We start from the raw sequence: 22,991 nt of genomic DNA, 5'->3' as shown, positions 1-22,991 counted from the left end.
TGACTGTCTTAGAACTCACTCTATAGACCAGGCTGGCCTCAAACTCACAGAGATCCACCTGCCTCTGCCTCCTGACTGTTGGGATTAGAAAAGTTAAGTGATTTGGTCACAATAGTGGTGATGTGCAGCCAACCTCAAGGCTCTGGCACATGTGACTAGTGTCCATGCTTTCCTGTTCTCACAGTTATCTAGAATCACATCCTGGCAGTTCGGGAAGGTGCTATCTGCCCTGTTGGCAGCCCTGCCTTTCTAATGCTCAGTCAAGAGCCAGCTCTGCCCCCACTCCAATGAGAATGAGGCCAGCATTGTCTTCTAATCCACTTGACTCCAGAAGACCAACTCTATCGAGGGAGCAGGGGGTGACTCTGACCAGCCAGGAATATGATGGGCTACAACAGCAAAATGCATAGAAAGAATGCTGGTGGCCTTCAGCTTTGTCTTCATTCTCCTGTGCATTTATCTACACAGACCTTAAACTATAAATGCAGCTTCAAGGACTTGAAGAGTGACTTGTTCCCTCTGTGTGCTTCAGAGCCCCTAAAAAATGACACTTTTATTTATTCCCTTATCCAAACAAGGGAAACCCTCCATGCTGCTGCTTGGTAAGGTGACACCCACACATACACACCCCAGCTCTCATGTTCTAGCAAGTCAAACAAGCTCCAGCTATGGGGTCCTCAAGGAACTAGCAGTGCCATGATTTTGGCTGATGCGTCTGAGTGGCTTTCTGTTACCTTCCACATCTGTTACTTACACCTGACAAGAGCTTAATGGATATTTTTGTTGTTCTTTCTACAGATTTTGAGCCCTATAAATTCATAGACAGTGAATTTCAGAACTGCTCATTTCTTCACAATAAGACGGGGTGCCAGATTACTTTTGATGACGACTATAGTGCCTACTGGATTTACTTTGTCAACTTTCTTGGGACATTGGCAGTGTTGCCAGGAAATATCGTGTCTGCTCTCCTGATGGACAGGATCGGGCGTTTAACGATGCTAGGTATGTGCCCCTCTTCATGAAAAGGAGAAGAGCTGCCCCTGTGATCTAGAGAGAATAAGTCTCGTACCTTGTCCCTGTCCCTTAAAAAAATGCATGTTTATAAGAAATCCCTTAGGCCTTTAGTTAGGACTGAACTGGAGTGGAAATTGTATCTAATTAAAATTCATACAAGCAATCTCCGTGAGTTACAGACTGAAAAACTAGTTACATATAACTAATGTATATTCTCCCGGTTAAGTAGATGAGTAAGGGGTCCTGTGCATTTGTACTAGCTGTATTCATGGGGCATGTAGACTGCCTTTCAAACAGATGGATGCACTTGGACATTGTTCTATGGAGCCCAGTCTGCGGCTTCCCCGTGGAACTATCTTCCTGAAAGAACTTGGAGGCCCAGAGGTCCTCCATCATCCGAGATGACAGGAAACACTCCAACTGTTGTCCTCTGTTGGCAGGAGGCTCCATGGTGCTCTCCGGGATCAGTTGCTTCTTCCTGTGGTTTGGCACCAGCGAATCCATGATGATAGGCATGCTGTGCTTGTATAATGGGCTGACCATCTCAGCGTGGAATTCTCTCGATGTCGTCACGGTGGAACTGTATCCCACAGACCGGAGGTAGGCTGACACGGGACCACGGAGAAGGTCGTCACAGAAATATGCAAGCTGTGAAAATCCACAAACTTTCTAGCTTATGAACTTGGAGGGTTTGCTTGTATCTTATTAAAAAGGCTCCTAGCAGGCGCTCATAGGGCAGTGGAGAAATTTAATTACATCTGTAATCTATCGTGTTGGCTAACAATAACAGGGAGCACTAATGTCACCATGAGCATTACAATTTAATAGCCTGGCTCAGCCTCCATTTTGAGTATTTATCAGTCCTGTGAAGGTCATTACCTCCTGTCCTAGCAACTACAAAGAAGTTTCTAGAAGGTGACTCTCTTGACCTTTCTAGTCTGTTGGAAGAAAGCCTAAAATATTGATAATTATCAAAAGAAGGCTAGAGAGGTGGCTCGATGGGTAAAGAAAGCACTTGCCATGCCAAGTGGGAAGGCCTAGAACGCACATAAACCTGAGCTCCGTAGCAGCCTTCTGAAACCCCAGGGCTCCTAGTGGGAGGGGAAAAACCAGGAGAATCCCCAGAGACTCCGAGGCCAGCCTGGGCAAGTTGCAGCGAACAGTAACACTCTCAGGGCAAGCAGAGAGAAACACCTTAAGTTGACCTCTGACCTCCACAGTGCACTGTGGCTTGCACGTATTTGTGCTCGCATGAACACACACACACACACATTCGTACACACACACACGCACACCCTTTCTTTCTAAGAACAAGGTTGCAGCTGGAATACTTTGTCACACAGTCCCCCCAAAAGAGGCACGGATGCCTTGGGCATCACATCAGAGGGGGCTGGGTGGAACTCTGCAACCGAATAATAACATTCAAAGTATTACAGCCCTGCTTTGCCTTCTGACAGGAGCTGAAATGCATGCCCTGTGACGTCTTTCATTCCATGAGAAGTCCCATGTTTTATTGTCATGAAAGTTTGTCCTCTGCACTGGAGTACGCTGTAGCCTTTGAAAAGAAAGGTGCTCTTCTCCCTCTAAGAAAGGACTACACTGAGACATTTGAGCTCTCGATTTGTTACCAGTCCTGCGACTTGATTTTGTCAAGTGTATTGCACCCCTGGGTATTTCCTCTACAGGGGACACTCACACATTTATCCCTCAGGATCATCTTTACAGCATTTCTTCGTATAAAGGACCAATTTTGGTACCCATATGCCTAACTTCCTATAGAACATCCATAGCCCAAGGGCCTAAGAGACTACTTACCAAACATTCTCATTCACACCCTTAGTAAATTCTCCATCATTTTCTCCGGCAGTGGGAACTGTACAGTCTGCACACGGTGTCCCCTGCACCATCCACCCTATGCTCACTCTCTGTGTGGCAGGAGGTCACTGAATTTCCTTCATCGGCATCTCATTTTAAAACCTGGGCATTGGACTTTTTTTTTTTTTTTTTTTTTTGGTTTTTCGAGACAGGGTTTCTCTGTATAGCCCTGGCTGTCCTGGAACTCACTATGTAGACCAGGCTGGCCTCGAACCCAGAAATCCGCCTGCCTCTGCCTCCCGAGTGCTGGTATTAAAGGCGTGCGCCACCACGCCTGGCAAAATTGAACATTTTACTTCACACCCTCCGTGTTAAAGCAAGGCTGAATGAGAGAGCCTCCTTCCTGTTTGTCTTACATTGTGAGCTTGATGGGATGTTAGATTAGATCACCTGTCACACAGCTCACAGGAGGGGGAGGGGTGAATATTCTCTTGGGGAGGGGCACTGATTTTGAAAAGAAAAAGAGAAGAACACAAGGATTGAGTGATCCTTTCCCCTGGGTAACCCCGGTCTGCCTCGGTCCTGAGGTTAGAAAGGAGAAACGCCAAGGAAAGGGAAGGGAAGCTTGCTGTGTGTGTTCACTCGAGTCCTCCATTAAAGAAGAGGATGCGTGATGTTTCCTCTGGGCAAAGGACGGACAGTTACATGTCCATACAGTTACAGTGTGGCCCGGCTGTGTTAATGGGAGAAGAGATGTGGAGGTTACTGTGTCAGAGAGAGTTTCTTAGCAGAGCAGTGTCTGAACTTGGGCTTGAAGAATAGTGGGTGGCAGGCACACAAAGAGATGGGTGGAACGGGTAGTCTGCGAAATGCCACCTAAAATGCCCTGGAAGGAAGAGAGCTAGCAAAGTCCAGCAGAAACTCAGTCACCGAGGCCAGTGCACTGATCGTCCCATGAAGACAGAAGAGGGTATGAGGGGAAGGGACCAGTTGGAGGAGTGGCTAAGCCAGGTGTATACGCCATTCAATGTCTCCATCCTTCTGTTTTTAATCCTCCTTTCTTGTCAAACTGTAGGCTTCTCTCAAATCCTAAGTGTAGCCAAGTGGCCTTGTATGCTCTGGTGCACTTTGCTTCTTGGCTAGCACGGCTGCCATCTCGCCAGTGGCTTTCTGCTGCCACCGTGTGGCCACGGCAGAGTCCACATTTCTGTGTCCTTCACCCTAGTGGCCTTCCATCCCTGGAGCCCAGGCCAGGAACCACACCAGTTACCAGACCAGTAATCTGTGCTCACCCTGTCTTCAGGGTGTATGTCCTTCCTGCAGAGAGTTCCTGCCTTTCCCTGGCCGCTTCTCATGTACGCACAGTCCAGCTATGATCCCAGAGATGTAAACTCCTGGCAGCTCACACACCCCACCTCCTGTTAGTCTTGATGGTTTGTGCTGTCACTCTAGTCCATGGGATTTTTCTCTTTCTCAATGACCTAGCATCAAACCACAGACCAGAGTTAACTCCCTAAGTCTCTCCCCTCAGGACTGCGGCTGTTCACACAGATATTTCCAGTTCCTCCCCACAGCCAACCTGCAATCTTGATTCTCCTACTGACCATTGGTGTGTCTGTAGGGAGACCACTCAGCTAGCCTGTGCTGTGATTGTTTGAGATGTGGGATGAAGATGAAGAAAATGTCATGCTGAGTCCCCTCTACTGACAGCCTTCTTGTCACCAACCCATGCACTCCCGGTTTACGGGTCTCTATATGCCATGTCATCCCGTTAGATCTGTTTGCATTTTCCCGTATGTTTACACAGTGGCCATTCAGCAGAGTCTTTCTTTCTGTGTCGGGAGAGTGAGAGCTGAGTATGGTGGCCTGTATCTGTAATCCAGCACTGGAGCTGCTGAGGCAGGAGGATTGGGATTCCAAATTTTAGGCCAGTCTAAGCTATATAGAAATCCCAGGCCAGCTTGAGCTATGAAGCAAAACCTGTCTCTGAAAAAAGAAGGGAAGCATAATGGATGGGGAGCACGCACTGCCTCTATACACCACAGACTCACAGCTCCATTGCCGTGGGGACGGATGCTGCTGGAGGTTAGAACAGGGTGGAAGAGGGAGGAGTAGATGAGGAAGACGGTCATCCGGCCCACTGAGCTCTATGAAGTCGCCTCTCTCTGCTCCAGGTACTGACCAAGTCCTCGCATCAAAGGGCCACAGACACAGGGATGTAGTAATAACACTAGCACTAGCCTGTAAGCTCAGTGGGTGTCTGAGTCCGTGTTCAAGGTTGGGGTGCAGAGCATGCGTTTTCTAGGACCTGGAATCACACCAAGCAGACTTTACCATGGTTTAAGTCTGCCAGGCTCAGGGGAATACCTGATTGCCTGTTGTGCTAAGGGCAGGGCATTGTTTCCAATCAACTGCGTGCCCTCAACCCTACTCATGCCACCAATGGAAACCCATCCCCGTGCTTATTAGCACCACCACCACCACCACCCCACACATACCGTCATGCTGGCTTCTATGATAGATGCTTCTAGTACAATCATCCCCTGCCTGTTGATTCCCGGTGAGCCGCCATAGTAAACCACACCATAGAGCGCATGACAGTGGAATGTTGGTGACTTTACTGTTCACCACCTGACTCTAACTAAAGCAATGGTTTCTTAAAATTAGGACTGTGTTGTCCTTATTTGCTGAATGAATGAGATACATATCTAAGGCTGAGCATGGTGGCCCATACATCAGCACTTAGAAGTCAAAGAGAGAAGGAACACAAGTTCATGGCCAGCCTAGGTTACATAGCCTTTGTCTCAGACCAAAAAAAAAAGAGAGAGAGAGAGAAACTAATACAAAAAAAAGCTTTATAAAAATAAATTCACCTGGGAATGGACTATAGAGTCCTCAGGCCGTTCAGACAATTGTGTGGGCTTCTCTTCACTGACCCTTCAGTGTCCCTCTGCCACTTCTGCCACCTGCTCCTTGATCTCTGGATTCATGGCTGTCAGCTTCCTCCCTCACATTGCATTGCCGGCTAGGTCCTGCTGGCTCTGCTGCACCAGTGGAGGAGAGAAAACTGTTGTGAATTCAGGTGCGGGCCCTGTTGGAAATCAGCCTGCCGACTGGGGCAAATTCTTCAGCCTTCCAGTTCAATTCACAGTTTCTCTCCCCTGTGAATTGAATGGAGAATGAGATGCTGTGCAGAGAATTTCAGACATTAACTTTACCCAAAGCTCGCGCCTTACAAGAGTAGTTATTCTGCTCTTCTTGCAGAGGAGGGGAGGAGACCCGGTCATGAAAGTTACTTGTCCAGGGTCACCTAGCCTCAGATAGGTGACAGGTGTAGCTCTCTGCCTTCCCAGGAGGCTTGAGACACAGTGTGGAGTCTGTCCTGGAAGCTTTCCTGGGGCCAGCCGGGGAGGGTGGCACAAGCCTGTAATGCCATCACTTGAAAGGCTGAGACTGGAGGCTTGCAAGTTGGAGAACTACCTGGGTTACAGAGTAAGGTCAAGGCCAGTGTGGATGCCTTGGTGATTAAAACAACAAGAAAACAACAACAACAAACAAACAAAAAAATACCTTAAATCCCAAAAAACAACAAAACCCACATAAAAGCCAGAAGCTCATGGGTTATTGGGCTACACACCAGCATGAACGGTGCTTGACCTCAGATGAACTCCCAGCTTCATCTTCTCATCTTTGCTGCCCAGCATTCCTGGTTGCTCTCTTCTTCTTCACCCTGGCCCTGGCACACACTTTCTAGTCAGGTTTATCAGATTCAGTGATGAGACACAAAGGCTCTCATTATTGCCTGGGTTTCATGGGAATGTTTTATTTCGGCAGGAGCGAGGAACAGGGACCTGTAAAAAGTAACCGGAAGCCCCTTGATGGCAGAGGGACTTTTGGGATGACATGGACAGCCACTTGGAGTCTAGGGAGACTGCTCAGCCCAGCTTGTGGGGAACTCTTTCCACACCCTGAGGGGTGAGGAAGGCAGGTTGGTGGGGGTTCAGGCTGGCATCTAGCCTCCTTGAGGACGATGCTACTCTTCTCAGTAAGACAAATATTCCCCGTTAAAGATCAGAAAGCTGTGGAGGGGCAGGTACAGCTCATGAATGGCTTCCCTGACTCCCATATGCGAGGGTCTGGGTTCAGTCCCCAGTGCTCACACAGAGACAACAAGCAACTGCATTCTGTGTTCTGAATTGAGAATTCAGGCTTGCCATTTTCTCTGGTGGAAAAAAAAAAGCAAGATGGTATTTTAGAGTCAAATAAACAGACATCATCCAACTAATACCTAAGAAAAGGTCCAAAATGGCCCACATAAATGCTTCGAAAATCTACTTCTGACATACTTGGAAGCAGCCAGGAAGTTGCTCATTTACTGAGTACCCCAGGCATCCTTATGCCTCTGCGGAGGACTCAGGACTCGCGGTGAGCAGCTGCAAGGACTGCGCAGCCCCTGCAGATGTAGCCAGCCTTTGGGAGGCTAACTTCAGGCCAGCAGATGCCCCGGATTGCAGCAGGCAAGTGTCTGAGAGAATCGGTGTGGGCAGAAGCCTCAAGGAAGGAACCCTGAGGAGCCAGGAGAGAGGAGACGATCGTTAGGGAGAAGCTGATGGTCAGGGAGAAGCTGATGGTTAGGGAGAAGCTGATGGTTAGGGAGAAGCTGATGGTACTTGGTAAAATAACTAGATAGGACATGTGAAAAGCAGGCTGAACAGGAGCAGGAGCCATCTTGGTGGCTCGTGACTTGGAGTCTTCATGCTCTGAAACTGTGGCAGAATTGTTATTGGTTAGTCTGGGCTACACAGAGACTGTGTCTAAAACAAAACAAAGCACCACCTGAACCAACAGAACCGAAGGTGGAGGTGGGAAGGGTAGGGGTGGTTAGAGTACTGTATATGACTTGTTTCTTCTCAATACAAAAATAACAAACGCAACAATAAAAGCAAACAGAAACAGGAGCACAGCTGGGAGTGGTGGCACATGGCCCTTAATCCCAGCACTCGGAAGGCAGAGGCAGGCAGATCTATGAGTTCCTGACAGCCAGGGCTACACAGAGAAACCCTGTCTTGAAAACAAATGAACAAGCAAAACAAAAACAAACAAAAGAAGCAGGAGCACACTAGGAAGGGTAGCCTCCTCTCATCATTGTTCTCTTTCCTCCTCCCTCCTCCCTTCGCCCCCCTCCTCTCACCCATCTCATAGCCGCAGCATATCTTGCAGCTGCCAGTCACCACCAGGCAGCATCCTCACCATTTTTCCTGGCTGCTCCATCCTGCCCAACGTTCCCTAATGAACACAAAGTCTGTTATGTATTTGAGTGTTAATTGCAGTATCATAGATGTTAACCTAAGCTTGGAAGCCTCACTAGCCAAGGGTGCAGTTAGAGAAATGGTGGTTACATACTAAATGAAACAGTCAAACACAAACAACATGACACAAAGCCTTATGTGAGTGATTTAAGAAAAGAAAGCAAGAAAGAAAGAAAGAAAAGAAAAGAAAAGAAAAGAAAAGAAAAGAAAAGAAAAGAAAAGAAAAGAAAAGAAAAGAAAAAGAAAAATTGTATAAAAGCTCTGCTTGTGATAATTTGCATGACTGGAAACAGGCAGAAAGGATTCGGAGAGAAAATGATGTGTTGGCAGAGGGGAAATGCGTGTTTTCTTTTGTTATTTCCTCTGGTGTTTAACAGTACACCCAAGTCAACTTTTAAAAAGCACCCCTCCCTGGGAAGATAACAACGTCCTCACTCCTGGGCATACCTTGCAGTCCCTTAGGACTTCTGAAAAATACCAATGCCTAGACCCCTAGAGAGCAATAAAATCAGAACTGTGCATGTGTGCGGGGCCGTGGGTGTTAGGGAAAGAGGTGGGTGGGAGAGAACCGGGGTCCCGCCAGAGTTCCAGTGCTCTGGGCAGGCGGACTCGGGAGGACTGGCAGACGCTTTCCACACAGCCCTGGGTGGGCATCTGGCTGTGTAAAGCCACTGACACCACACGGCAGGTGGTGGACAAGGGACAGCCCCAGGTACCAGGTTCTCAGTCTCTAGCATCCCACATTGGATACAGAGGAGGAGTTGAGAACAGAATAGGGGCCCTGGGGCAGCACTCGCCCCAGAGATAAGGGAAGAAGGCAGGGGGAGAAGGGGCTTAAACGAGAGTCCTTGGTCCTGTCAGTGGCTGCAGCTCAGGAAGGCCTTCCGGTGTGAGGTCAGACGTGGCTTGTTAGGAGAAAGCCTACCCCATCATTCAAGCACAGTAGGCATTCATGATCAGAGACAGTTTATGGTTTTAGAGCTTTATTGTAGAAAGACAGGGGAAAAGGAGGGAAGGTAGAAAGAGAGAGGGAGGGGCCAGTCATGGCCATGAGGGGAGAAGGGGAAGAGAGAGAAGAAAGGCTAGAGAGTAAGAGAGGTAAAAGCTTAGAGAGAGAGAGAGAGGTGGGAAGGGAAAGGAAGAAAGAAGGAGAGCTAGAGAGTGAGGAGGGACCAAGCAGCCTCTCTTGTAGTGGGTTGCTATCTTGTTGTTGCTAGGTAACTGTGGGGAGGAGTCTAGCCAGCATGCCAGAAGCTTGAGACATTGTCTATGTGACTGCTAGCCACATGCCTTCTCTTGTGGGGGACTGTGGGGATGGTAACTTTGACAGGAGCCAGGGGTCCAGGAGACATGATCAAACGCCTTCTGTCCCATGTAGGTGGAAATTACCACCCACCGGGTCCCATGGGGTTCAAGACCTAAACTTCAGACCAGGCTGTCTGTGCATAGTCCCTTACCCTTTGCCATTGTTATAGGACATTACTATTTGCATTTTGTCTCGGGGTTTTGCTTTCAAACATCACTCATGTAGCTCAGGCTGGTCCTATATGTGTTATGTAGCCCAGGCTGTCCCAATCTTGCAGTTCTTCTGCCGCTGTCTCCCACGTGCTGGGTTTATAAGCGTACGCCACTGTATCCAGGAGGCAATGCTCTTTGAAAAGCTACAAGGTTGGATGGTATGTAGCAGGGGAGTGTTTGTACCTGCCCACATACCTTAGATCAACCAGCTTGCCATCCTAACCCTAAATTGACAACAGCTATGCACAAAGGCAGGAAACATGCACTCGGAGCTGGAGAGAGATAGCCCATTTGGCATTAAAGAAGTCTTTATGGGTGTGATAAGGTGGACTGAGTGGGAACCAACCGTGACATAAGACAAATGAATAGTGTGAGAGACAGAGTACCTGTCCCTATGTTATCCTTCAGCAGGTAATTTCCAGCTGTCCCAACAAGGCTGGTCCTGTCCTTGTGTATCCCTTCTGAGACATCTTCCCCGACTGTACCCACGCCAAGAAAGACAGCCTTTAGCTCTGTAGCCAGTGCAGCATAGGGCAGCGCTCAGCACATCTGAGATGCTCGGTTGCTCCATGCCTGGCGCGATGGTGCACACCTGCAATCTCAGCACTCGAAAAGTGGAAGCAGGAAGCTGGAGAGTTCAAGACGAGTCTGGCGCATAAGCAAATGAAATATAAAAAGTACTTAATGAGTGATCATTAAATGGATATAAATAAGTGCATAGGTAAATCTGTTCCAAGGAGTGCAAATAAGATCAATTTGCTTAACAAGCACTCGAGGGCTTCCAGGCCAGTTAGCATCATGGTTTGTGAAATCAAGCAGGTTCCGTGTCAAAACAGCTCGGAGTTGACCTGAGAAACCAGCCTTTGTTCACAGAATTGTTTCTGAGGCGAATGAAACTCGTGTGTTTCAAATCACCGGTTTCCAGATGAATGTTTACAGTGCAGTGTAGCCTCCATTTAAGCACAGCCTGTACTTTTCCAAGTGCCCCATGCTGAGTCTTGAGGATTCTTTTTATAACTTCTATGGATCACTTGACTATGCTGACTGGAAAAATGCTCCTTCCAGAAGCTCAGCTTAGAGAAGGCTTTCCTTTTTTCTTTTTTTTTTTTTCAGCAGGTGACATCTGTGAAAGGAGTCTGAACTCTGCTATCCCAGGCCTCTACAAAGTGCAGCAATTATTTTTCCCCTAGTGATTTCATTAGTAGGCGGGGCAGGGACTTAGCATGCTAAAGGAAGAGCTAGTCATCGTGCTTGACACATGCCAGCCATGACCCTAACTCCTGATGGTCTTCCTCTTCTTCATCCAAAACTCAGGCACCACTCAGCAACAAGGTACAAAGGAAGAAGCTGTTGGGCAACCCCGGTCTCCCTCCATCCACAACGGAGACAGCAGCTGTCTTTTCCCAGCCTCCATTAAAATGCAGAATGGGGCTGGAGAGATGGCTCGGCAGTTAGGAGCACTGACTGCTCTTTCAGAGGACCCGGGTTCAATTCCAGTGCCCAACAAGCACCTCACGTGGTCTATAACTCTAGTTCCAAAGGATCAGATGCCCTCTTCTGGCTTCCTTGGACACTGCATACAAGTGATACACAGATAATACATGCAGGCAAAATACACATACATTAAAAAAATAGTAAAATAAAATGTAATTAATTGAATCCTAAAGCAATCTAACTAAAACCTAGAACCCACTAAATTGTGAAATCCTCCAAAGAACCAGTCACGTTTCCGCCTGGGGAAGGGGATACAGTAGAGTTTATGGAACAAGGACAGAATGAGGCATGGGGAGTATAAGGAAAGGATTTACGTGTTATATGTGTGTAAGCAATAGTAGAGAACAAAGTCTGCCTGGAAGAAGCAAAAGGAGTGGAGATATTTTGAGATATATCGAGAGAGAGCGCCATTTCTATCTCCTTTTTGACAAAGCCTGGGCAAAAGGCGGTAGGAAAATATCTCAGTGTGAAAAAGAACACAGGGCCCAGCCTGCTGCTGAGAAATCAAGCAGAGACTGCCCTCAAGGGGCATGGAAGCATCCGGTGGAAGCATGAGGTGACCTGCAGAAGTTAATCTCTTGCTTTAAGGAAAAGCAGAGATAAACTGAGTAAAAGCTTGACTTCAGAGAAAGCAGATAGCCCCTAGGGAGACTTGCTTGGGAAATGGTTTCTGTAACACAGCTGGGCCTCGGAGGCACTGAACATCACACTCTCCAGCTGCGGATATTTGAAGGAATAATTCAAGTGCTGAGAGAAGGGCAGGCACGATTTCTTGAATGCTGACGCTAGATTTCATTTGAAGTACTGCTTCAGCTGGGGAGACGAAGACAGTATCAAGAAATAAGAAGCCTTTCTTTCAGAATCCTTGGGTACCAGATGCTCCCAAAGCCATCCCTGCCACCCAGACATCTCCAGTCGTCCCGTCCCCAGCTCCAGGTCCAGTGGTGTGAGGAGATATCTCTCCAGATTTTATACCCTGTTCTGGGTCACAGCAGAGGGTCGTGCCTTGGTAACATCTGGCTACTCTCGCCCAGATGTTTATCCTATAAGGGGCGTTCTGCAGCTTGGGTGTCCTAGGCTTCACCATAGCGAGAGAGTGTTTTCCTTTTTCTTATCAGCGACACACATGTTCTAGCTGTTTTCCCCAGCAGGATGCGCTTTATCTTAACACCAGAACATGAAGGTGTGGCTCATGACAGTTTGTCAGGCAGAGGACCAAGGGGAGCCAGGGTCTGGGGGGGTGGCGGGGGTGGGAGGAGGATGAAAAAGTGGCACTCGGCAGATTTTTAAGACAATAGATTATGCTGAGTGCTGCCATATTGTTGGGCAAACATGTCATCTTCTATTCATTCGTCAGACCCCACAGGATGCTCAACACCCAGAGTGAGTCGTAGTGTTGATGGTGAGAGTCCACTAATGATGGATGATGTTAGTTAATGCTAGCCCATCAAAGCTCCTGGGTAGAACGGGGACAGGAGCTTCCGAAGCGGCAGGGTTTGTATAGGATAAGGACATACATGCTAAAGACTCGCCTAAGCTAGAATTGAGAACAAGGTCTGGCTAGAGAGACATGCAGAGGACAGACTTAGCAGAGAGATAGCAGATCCTCTTGTTCTTCTCTTTTCTGGTTGCTAGGTGAGGGAAAGGAAAGAAACCCTTGCTCTTTCTACACCAGAGCTCTAGGTCAGTGGGGAAATGGGGCGTGTAGTTCTCTCTACTGATTTTGGGCTTTGTTGTTGTTGTTGTTGTTGTTGTTGTTGTTACTGCTCTTTTTAGATGTGTCTGAGCCAGCAAGACCACTGGTAGAGTGCATGAACACCCAGACTGGCCTCCTGAGCTCGCAGGGGTGAGAAGGCCTTGGGGAGGTTGATCTCTTTCAGTGGCATAGCAAGGGGCTGACTGCATAGGAACTACAATGCATTTCTCAGATTCTGAAAACTCGCAGTGCAGGAAGTGTCTCTGTATGAGCCGTGATGAGCAGTTGTCAAAGGAAACCCTACACGTACAGACTTCCAAATCAGTCTCAGACCGGTGTGTGCTAACCGCTTCAATCTGCACCACAGAAGATTCAATTTCCTCTGTGGGTTAAATGAAAACATAGCCTAAAAATGCTGTACACTTAATCTGCCTTCAATCCCCACTGACTCTCAGCAAGAGGCCAGAAAACAGCGAACTGACAGAGTGCCAGAAGGAAATTTACATACTCTCATGGCGGTAGATGTAAAATCATGGGAAAATTGACGTGTCCTGCCTGAAAGGACACAGAAAACCACCCAACACATGAATACTAAACAGATGAAGATTTTTATTTTCCAAAAACTATACATGGCCAGGCTGCGAGTGAAGCTCAGTGATAGGACAAAGCTTACTGTGTCTGAGGCTCTGGGTTCAATCCCCAGAGGGAGAAGAAACAGAAAAGAAGTGGGAAGAGGTGAGGAAGGGGAAGGAAGCAGATGACAAGAGACAGGAAGAGGTAGAACCTCACATGCCTGCAGGTCTTAGATGCTAATACAACAGACAGGATCTTTAGGCCGACAATATGATTCTCTGTAACTTAGATCTCACAGAGAATTCTGATAAGGAAATGATTGTGATTGTCTGTCTGTTTGTGTCTGTGTGTCTGTGTGTGCCTGTCTGTATGTGTGTCTGTGTGTGTCTTTGTGTGTCTGTGTGTGCCTGTCTGTATGAGTGTCTGTGTGTGCCTGTCTGTATGTGTGTCTGTGTATGTCTTTGTGTGTCTGTATCTGTGTGTCTGTGTGTGCCTGTCTGTATGTGTGTCTGTGTGTGCGCGCATCTGTGTGTGTCTGTGTATGTCTTTGTGTGTCTGTGTGTGTGTCTGTGTGTGGCATGTGGTGTATGTGCATGTGTTATGTTCAAGTGCACATATATGTGGAGGCTAGAGGAGAACACTGGGTGTCATCTTCCTTTATTGCTTCTCCTCTCTTCCTTCCTCCTTCCTTCTTTCCTTCCTTCCTTCCTTCCTTCCTTCCTTCCTTCCTTCCTTCCTTCCTTCCTTCCTTCCTTCCTTCCTCTCTTTCTTTCCACACAGGGTCTATCACTGAACCAGGAGCTCACCGGTTCAGCTAGACTGGCTGGTTCCCAGTATCTGCCTTCCTTTCTCTGCTCCCGCTCCCCCAGCCCCCTCTCCAACACTGGAGTTACAGGCATTCGAAGGAAGCCATGCTTTTGTTACATGCACTCTGAGGGTTTGAATCCAGGTCCTCCTGTCTTCACAGTCAGAACTGACAGGAACTGAGCCATCTCTCAGCCCATGGCGACACTACATTAGCTCACCATGAACTAACTTGCTCGTTCATTCCTAATGCTGAACACCACTAATCTGAAAGGCCACATGCTTGTGAGTTTCAGACTGTAAAGCACTTTGGACGGCAAGTTTCTGGATGAAAGTATTCAACTAGGAATGGCTGTGCACACACTCCAAATTCTAACCTGAAACAGCTAAGGTCCCACAGGTTCCAGATCAGGCGTGCTCAGGCTGCATTTGTTCTCCACCCACTAGCAAAAACATACTTGGTACCTAAGAGGAGGACACACCTCTTGAAAATTCAGTTGACTTTAATTGTTTAAAAATCAAGCACGGACTGGAGCGATGGCTCAGTGGTTAAGAGCACTGACTGTCCTTCCAGACAACCTGAGTTCAATGAATTCACAGCCATCTGTAAGGGGATCTGATGTCCTCTTCTGGTGTGTCTGAAGACAGCAATAGTGTATTCATATAAATAAAGAAATAAGTAAGTAAGTAAGTAAGTAAATAAATAAATAAATAAATGTTTTTAAAATTGAGCACATTATACTGACCTGGCAGCAAATACCCTATAATCATAGTTCTCAAGAAGCTGAGACAGGAGGATTGTAAGTTAAGTGCTAACTGATTCCTGCAAGGTCTCTGATCTCCACATACACACTAGATGAATAAATGAGTATAAAAATAAAATCTAGGAATATTCATTTAGATAACTAATAAGAGGAAAATGAAAATAAAATAATCCTAAAGAAACCCATTGCCAAATCACTATCAATAGGGTAAAGCATTGGAAGGGACCTGGGTGGGTCCGGGTGTGCTGTTAAGAGATCACCCTGTGCAACAAACCTAAAGCAAGAGGTTTGGGGGTGGGGTAGCAAAAACAGTCTCAGAGTGGGGACATGAGACAGACAGACTGAGAGACAGTTAAAACGAGAGGGACAAAATGAGAGAGAGAAAGAGAGAGAGAGGGAGAGAGAGAGAGAACACACACACACCGTGATGTTGACAGATGCCCTTTAAAGGGTCTGTGTTGCATAGCAACTCTTAGCGGTGGTGGGAACTCTTAGCTATGGTCGAAATGCACAGCACTGGATGCTGACGTAAGTAAACTACAGGTGCTGAGTCGCTGAGAAGCAGGCTGATAGTGTCTGACAGACGGCAGTTGTATTTTATACTGGAACAAAATTTGAATTTCCTTATTTCCTCTATTTAAGAGGTGTCACCAAGATTCTGGACACTTATAAAACAAATAACAAGTCACTTTTGTAAAGACTTGAGAGCCTGCTAGATCGCCCAGTCCCACTCCCTGGACAGAGGAGGTGGCCCAGCTTCTCCCAAGCTAAGCAGAGGCTAGCTGACTCCTACGGAAAGAGGCTTTAAGCCTGCTTTTATCCTGAGAGGACTTACACGGAGTGAAATTAACTTTTACTTAGTAGAACCATCCTTCCAACACATTGGACCAAGAAAGAGCTTTTTTTTCTTCTTCTGTACCAAAATAAGAGTCAGTAGAGTCGTACGTACGTCATCAGGAGACCGGCCGCAGCAGTGACAGCTGGCTTCTCTGCCTCCGCGTTTGCTAACAAGCATTTTAATTATCTGCTTCACTAACATACGGCACAAACCACGTAAAGACCATCAGGGTGACTGCGCAGAACGTGTAAGTTTAAAGCTGGACTCCCGAGCATCATTTTCTAAACCTTGACTGTGTTTCTGTCCCTTGCAGAGCAACGGGCTTCGGCTTCTTGAACGCCCTCTGTAAAGCGGCGGCCGTCCTGGGAAACTTAATCTTCGGCTCCTTGGTCAGCATCACCAAAGCCATCCCCATCCTGCTGGCTTCCACTGTGCTCGTGTGTGGAGGACTCGTGGGGCTGCGCCTGCCCGACACACGAACCCAGGTTCTGATGTGACGTGACAAAAGCCATTCCCTTCCTCCCACCGTGGGTCGGTCGTATTGCCTGACTCAAAGCTTCAGAGTTTTAATGTATAGAAAGGTGGCCAAGTATCAGAACACAAACTTTTGCTGTGATGTAACGTGTAGCTGCGTATTGTCTTACCCCGCCAGTGTGATTTGCAGGGTTTCCCGCCCCCCCTCCCCCCGTGCACTGTTAGCTTTTCCTAACTGTGATGTTCCTGCTTCTCAGTGCCCAGTGGAAGTGTTCCTAAAATGTCTCAGTTGACCAGGCTTCCCCAAGGACTACATTCACCAAGAATCTAAAAAGTCTGTGCTGGTGTAAGAAATAGACCCTGCTGGCGACGCTCTACTAACAGGAAGTTTAAATTGGCATAATTTTGTGCTGAGGAAAGGGATTTCTTTTTCTTCTTTTTTCTTTCTCTCTTTCTTTCTCTCTCTTTCTTTCTTTCTTTCTTTCTTTCTTTCTTTCTTTCTTTCTTTCTTTCTTTCTTTCTTTCTTTCTTTCTTTCTTTCTTTCTTTCTTTCTTTCTTTCTTTCTTTTTCTCATACCGAGTGATACTTCCTGTTTTCTTAGAAAAAAGACAGCCTGCCAGCCACTCTAGCTGTTACAGCAGGGGGTTTCAAGACAATTGTGTGACACCAAGCACTTCTGGGCGGGGCTCTTTTGGGCAGGATGATTAGGGTGGTTTTGTTAACAAGAAAAGTTTAAAGTCTATCCCCACTTGGCAACGAAACCCTACCTGAGCAGCACAAGGCAGATTTTTAGATAGAAATTGGAATTCACAACCAAAGCCATTTGGGAAACACAGACGGGAGCCTCTCTTGTACGGTCCCTTGCGGGTCAACACCACCCACCCTCCTTTGATCAACTGTCCACTGTTACATTTTTAGCCCAAATCTCCACATCAGGTCATGTCCCTCCAGTGTCCCCAGGCTGTGGGCTCCTAGCCTTGTCTCTGGACAGTTTTTGAGCCTGCCTGCTCTCCCCAGCAACCCTCCGGCAGGCAGGACAGCATTTCCTGGTGGGTGAATATCTGTTTTACCTCTGGAATCTTCCTGAGCATGGAAGGAGGGAGGGGTCAGCAGGACGTTCCCACGGGCCAGCTGTCAGCTAAAGGACCTTCGAGTCTCTTGCCCGGTGCCCCTCCCCCAGGCCCATCCTTTTACGCGTCTTTGAAATCTGAAGCCTCCTTGTAGATTTGCAGCCTGTGATAGCAACCATCGTAAGGCCTGTGTTTAAACAGCATTCTTTGTTTAACTGCCTCTGTCTTGTTGGAGGGGGAATCCTCTTTGCTTATTTTACGCTTTTCTTGCATGACCACAGCCCCGGGCCTTCCAGAAAAAAGGAAACTTCTGTTCCCAAGAATCTGTTCAGAGATGGCCCTGCTCCCTGGAGTCCCCTCTGCCTTGCCTCCCTTCCCCTCACATGTTCCCTGATCCCTCCTGGAGCTGAAATTCTGTGAAAAGCTCTTTGATTAACATAAACCATTAATCCACTGCCCCCATTAAGTAATGCAGGCGTGGTGGAGGGGGCAGCCTTGAGTTAAGATGGGAAGCTGCAGAGAGAAAGTGGTTCCCTGCAGATAACCTGAGTACTCAGAGCCTGGACATCCAGGCTATGAGAGCCAGAGCTGCAGAGCTGACCAGGGAATCTTCGAAGCATCATTGATTGATTTGAAAGACACCAATGAGGCAGGGCCAGAACAGAACTCGCTTCTGTTTCTCATCCCTGGGAAACAAATCTGTGTTTCAAAAACCTAAGGAGTATCTATTTTTTTTTCCATGCAGGCTCATTTCTCTCTCCTATTTGCACCATGGTTGTTTTCTTTTTGAAAAAAACATGTTTGAGGCCCAGAGCAGACCTTTTGGTTGAATGTGGCATGCAACAAAATTGCTGCAAAAGTAAGATATGAATCCCTATCTTCCCATTCAAAACAAACAAACAAACAAACAAACAAGCAAACAAACCATACAAATCAAAGGCATTGCTTTCTCTACTCTGGCCTGCTGTGGTAGTGATCTTACTGGATAGTCTTTACTCTCAAATTGTCTCTGCTCCCTGATTTAGCTACAAGTACATTCCAAACTGCAAGACACAGTCATTCAGAATTTTATCTGGACACTGGGTTGGGCCAGCATGGGATGACCCAACAGAACCCTTCTTTATAAGACCATCTGTCCCCTTCAGAAAAACCATTTCTGTCAACTACCCCAAGCTTCCCAGGTGGCCCAAGAGGGATCTCTTCTATAACCTCCTGGACAATCAGTGGTCACAAGCCTTCTTGGTTGCCGTCTTGCCCACTCCCCACACATTTCCCTCAGCCTCTTCACTGTGTGTAACCTTTCCTTTCCACGACAGGGTTCTTGTTGCTTCTCAAATACATGCTGTGGCTTGTTCAGGTATAATTAGAGGTTAAGATCCAACCATGAGATTCGACAGAAGCCCCAGTTATGAGTGTCATGGGCCTTGACACCAGGGTAGACATCTGCTATCCCGTGTCATTCACATACAGGACAAGGAAATTGAAAGCTGTTTCAGAAGTGACACAGCTCCATCTGTACCTGCATTTTGAACTCCTTTTCTAACTAAAATCCCCACCGTTACTCTTCAGAATCAGCCCAGGACGCTCCCACGTTTTATTATCTCTGACTCCTCTCAATGGGAAAGAAATTAAAACAAATAGTAGCACCAGCTAACCAGCTGCTCTGAGCTGTGGCTTCCGTGAGACGCTCTGCCCTATGTATTGGGTCGTAAGCCTCACATTCAGTCCTACTTCCCGACTCATCTCATACTAGTACTCGCCCATGACCCAAGAGCAATGGGTCCTTAAGCAGGCAGAGATCTTTCTAAGGAGAAGGACTTGATCTCAGCCAAAAGGCCAAGAATCGAGTCACTGGGCATACTGGTCCTCAGTTTCTCCATCTATAGAGAAAAAGAATGGTTCTATTTTATTCTCCAAGAGAATAAGCAAGTCTCTAAGGAGGGTGGGAGTTGGCTTGGGAAGACTCATACAATAGGTTAGAGCACTTGTCCTGTTGCCTATGCCCACCCCCTGGTTTTAAGTGCTTCTCAGTTCAGAGCCATTGTTATCTACCCAGGGAATGTACCGCCCCAGAAGACACACTGCAGTTAAAAGACAGACACTTGGAAGTAGACCACACATGGCTGTATCCTAGAGTCCCCTATCCATCTACTTCACTATTTTCTCGAAATGCTGCCTTAAATGGATCTAGTGCTTCTCAATGGTTACACATAAATTGGTAGATGGGCCCTCATCTGCAAATCTCATCCAATCAGAGCTCAAGTTTGCACCAAAAGTTCACTCAATTTCAGAATATCTTAAGAGATCAATGGGGAGGAAGGGGTGTGACAACCAAGGGGGAGTCCAGTGTTCCATTGATAACGTTCCAGCAATGAGATTAGCATACCTGGGAGACATTCTAAACTCTAGGATTGTTTCCAGAGCATTCCGTGGGAACACTCTCTGCCAACCACAATAGAATATGATATTCTCCAATTTGTGTCTACCTTCTATCAAAAAGGCTTTTCCCTAGTTCTTCCTCAGGATGCCTTACGTGTTCATGTACAAAAGGCTCTGAAACCAGGATGCCTAGATTTGACCTTCACCTGGAACTGTAGACAATTACCATATTGTTTGGGGCCTAGTGGCTCTATATCAGGTTTCCCTTAAATCCCATATTGTGCCAAACATAGTTACCAACTACTCCTACCCCTCACCCCCTCACCCCCAAAATAGGCATGCTGAGACAACAAACACACATCTACACAGTGGAGTGCCCTGAAGTAACCGATGTGTTTCTTCACGTTTGCATTCTGCTGAGCGAAGTGTCTATTTTAGGTGAAATTTCTCTTGTCATCTGACCAAAGGAAGTTGTCAGGATCTCTTAGCCATAGTGCATGCCCTTTCCCTGTTTCAGGAAGCTGGCAGCTCTCCACGTCCTGTTCTGTCGCTTTCACTCTTGACTGTCCCATTCCCCTGTCAACAGTCTCTCACCAACCACACACAAACCATCGATCGATCGCCAGGGCTTCCCTATACTTTTCTCAACACCCAGATGCAGTTTAATAAGCCCAGCATTTCGAGCCACGGGGTACACAGTCTGTGTGTCTGTTAGCTCACTGATTAAACCGGTGGAGCTGGGTAGAGGAGAGAGTTGGGTAGAGTACATCTGTTCTTCTTTCACATGCTTTTTGGGTTAATATCATCTAAGGCTTGGCCTCCAGTGTGCTAGGTGTTGAGACTCTGGGCTGTATACAGATATTTAACCCTTTGTAGTGTTTCTTTGAGAACACAGAGCAGGGAGTCACAGACAAGACAGTCGTATATCTTGTATTAGGTCTCTATCAATGTCTTATTTTTCCAAGTGTTAAGCAAGTTATAATCTACAACAAACAGGTAGTACAAGAACTATGCATGACTGGGGGTTACCTGAAAGAGAATGAACTGCTTCTAGGGTGTATTAAACAGTACTTGAAAACACACACACACACACACACACACACACACACACACACACACACATACATTCATGTCTATGTTTCTTTAAATGGTCTCAACAGGAAATTGCACTAAGATATTGATCAAAGAAGAGACAGCAGCAAAGAGAGCAGGTGCCTCTCTGGAGAAGTTTGTTTCTCCAGAGCTGTTCTTTATGGGGAGCTAGGCAGTAAGTGTGTCCTCTCTGGGCATGCTAGAAGCTCTCTTTTCAGGGCCTCAGCATGCCAGAGACCAGCCTCTAAGCCAACCCTCCTGGGGGTGTTTCCTTTCTGATGGTAGAGATTTGTGACCCCGTCACACTGTCTTGCAGACTTTTTCCTTCTCTTGCCTCTGCGATAAGTCACCCAGAAAACAGGTTCTGACACCAGGAGGCCAGGGAGTTTACAGGTTCTAGTTTGAAATGGGCTGCAGGGTTGTTGCCAAGTGTTTTGAAGCTGCAAAGGATCTTTGGGGTTCTGGATCCTCCAAGGAAGCAAGACACAGAGAGAGGGTATATAGTCTCTGGCACTCCTTGTCTGTGTAAATACCTACACAGAACTGAAGGCCAGGTGCTTAAACTACAACCATTGCCCATCCTTGGCCTGTCCTACCATATTTGCATGGCCCCTAGAGCTAAGAAAATCGAGAACTAAGAAGAGACAACAGCTTTCAGGCTTTGGTTCAAACTCAGAGAAGCTTTTACACCAAGCCAAATACCTTCCCTGACACCAAGGAGATCCTGTCCCTGAGCAGCGCCCTGGTGCTCTGAGGACTGACCATCCAGACCAGAAGGGATGGTGTCATCTAAAGCCAGCCATGGCTGGGAACAGGCTCAACCACAATCTTAGAGCCAGTGGCTTACGTTTCAGAAATTTTTGAAAGGCAGTCAAGAAATGTAGCCGTCATTGCAATTAAATCAGCTATATTTTAAAGCAATATGTATTCAAAACTCATCACTTCCTACTTATTTTCTACATTTTTTTATTAGTCATGCCCTTGAGGAAAGTATGATATGCCTATTACATCTCTATTTTGGAAGTACTGTAATAATGGTGTCCCAATGACAGGGTCAGTGACATTATGCTGAGCTCATCCACAGCTGTAACAATTACAGCATGGAAAGTGACAAATACTCCAGGTCAGACTCCTCCTACCCCTATAGCACCCCAGGTATTGGTAAACATTCGCCAATGTACCACTCTCTGAAGCCATGAAGACTGTCTAACTTCCCATAACTCAGCAGTAGCATGCTTCCGTAGCATACACAGGGTCCTGGGTTTGTTGGGGAAGGAGGTGGGGCCTCCCAACGTACTGATCCAGGCCAGGTGGAGTTGAATGTCCCCTTGGGCTTGTGAGTCAGCATGACATTACTCATAAGTCCATGGGAAGGAAAGATTTAGCATGCGCTCATGTCAATACTCAAAGGCTTCTCTCCACATTCCTAATTGGTTCAGACTAAGACCAGCCATCCAGAGAACCCATTGGCCTCTGGGTGTTGTTCCTTCAGGGAGAATTGCAGTAAGTTAGCTATTTCACGCACTTTCCCAAATGTGGTTTTATAGTCTCTGCCTGACCCTGGAATACATTGAACAGACCATGTGCTCCTGATCAGGGTCTAGCTGAAGGAAAGCCCTAGAAGAGGTCCGCTTCCACCTCGGACTATAACCCCACCCGGCTTTTGGCAACTCGGTCCTGTCCTTGGTTTGGGTATATGGGTGTTAGGCGTTGTATTCTTTCTCTTTTCTATATTTAGTGCTCTGTCTGCTGTCCCACTGTGTGGTCCAGTCCCCCTGTTGTAGTGTATATCTGTGCTGCATGTGTGACCCTCAGTAACTCCCATGTCAGCTTTCTGGAGTCTCCATCAAGTTCTGCTGACCCTGCTGTGAACTCATCTTTCTGGTATGCTCCTTTGTGTCTCATTTCTGATTGCCAAAATGTTGGGCCAAGTGCATCTTCACTAAAAGTCCCGAGACGGCCATGTGTATCCTTGTGACAGGGCATGCTCTGTGTGGGATGGCTCGTGTGCAGCGTAGATCTATCACATGTGGAAGTGTGTATACATTTATATGCCAGATAACTATCATTCATGTAACAGCTGCAAAGGTATTTAATGTACATCAGATTAATAAAAGAGCATTTTTTGCTCCATTATATTCAAATAAAGA

At 47.0% G+C, this 22,991-nt stretch overlaps 1 protein-coding gene across 2 annotated transcripts in view; it reads left to right on the top strand.

Moving 5' to 3' along the window:
- Sv2c (synaptic vesicle glycoprotein 2c) overlaps positions 1-18,159 on the top strand; it is a 173,135-nt gene extending 154,976 nt beyond the window's left edge. The window contains exons 11-13 of one of the 2 annotated variants that reach the window (NM_029210.1): positions 799-1,002; positions 1,455-1,614; positions 16,139-18,159. In NM_029210.1, coding sequence (NP_083486.1) covers positions 799-1,002; positions 1,455-1,614; positions 16,139-16,322 — 548 coding nt within the window. In that variant the 3' untranslated portion in view covers positions 16,323-18,159. The remainder of the gene's footprint in view (positions 1-798; positions 1,003-1,454; positions 1,615-16,138) is intronic. The other variant, XM_030247440.1, reaches the window with a different exon arrangement.
- The last annotated feature ends 4,832 nt before the right edge of the window (positions 18,160-22,991 follow it).

Source organism: Mus musculus, chromosome 13 (assembly GCF_000001635.26).
Source record: "Mus musculus strain C57BL/6J chromosome 13, GRCm38.p6 C57BL/6J".
NCBI lineage: Eukaryota > Metazoa > Chordata > Mammalia > Rodentia > Muridae > Mus > Mus musculus.
Note: the sequence above shows the minus strand (reverse complement) of the source record. Positions and strands in the feature narration are given on the sequence as shown.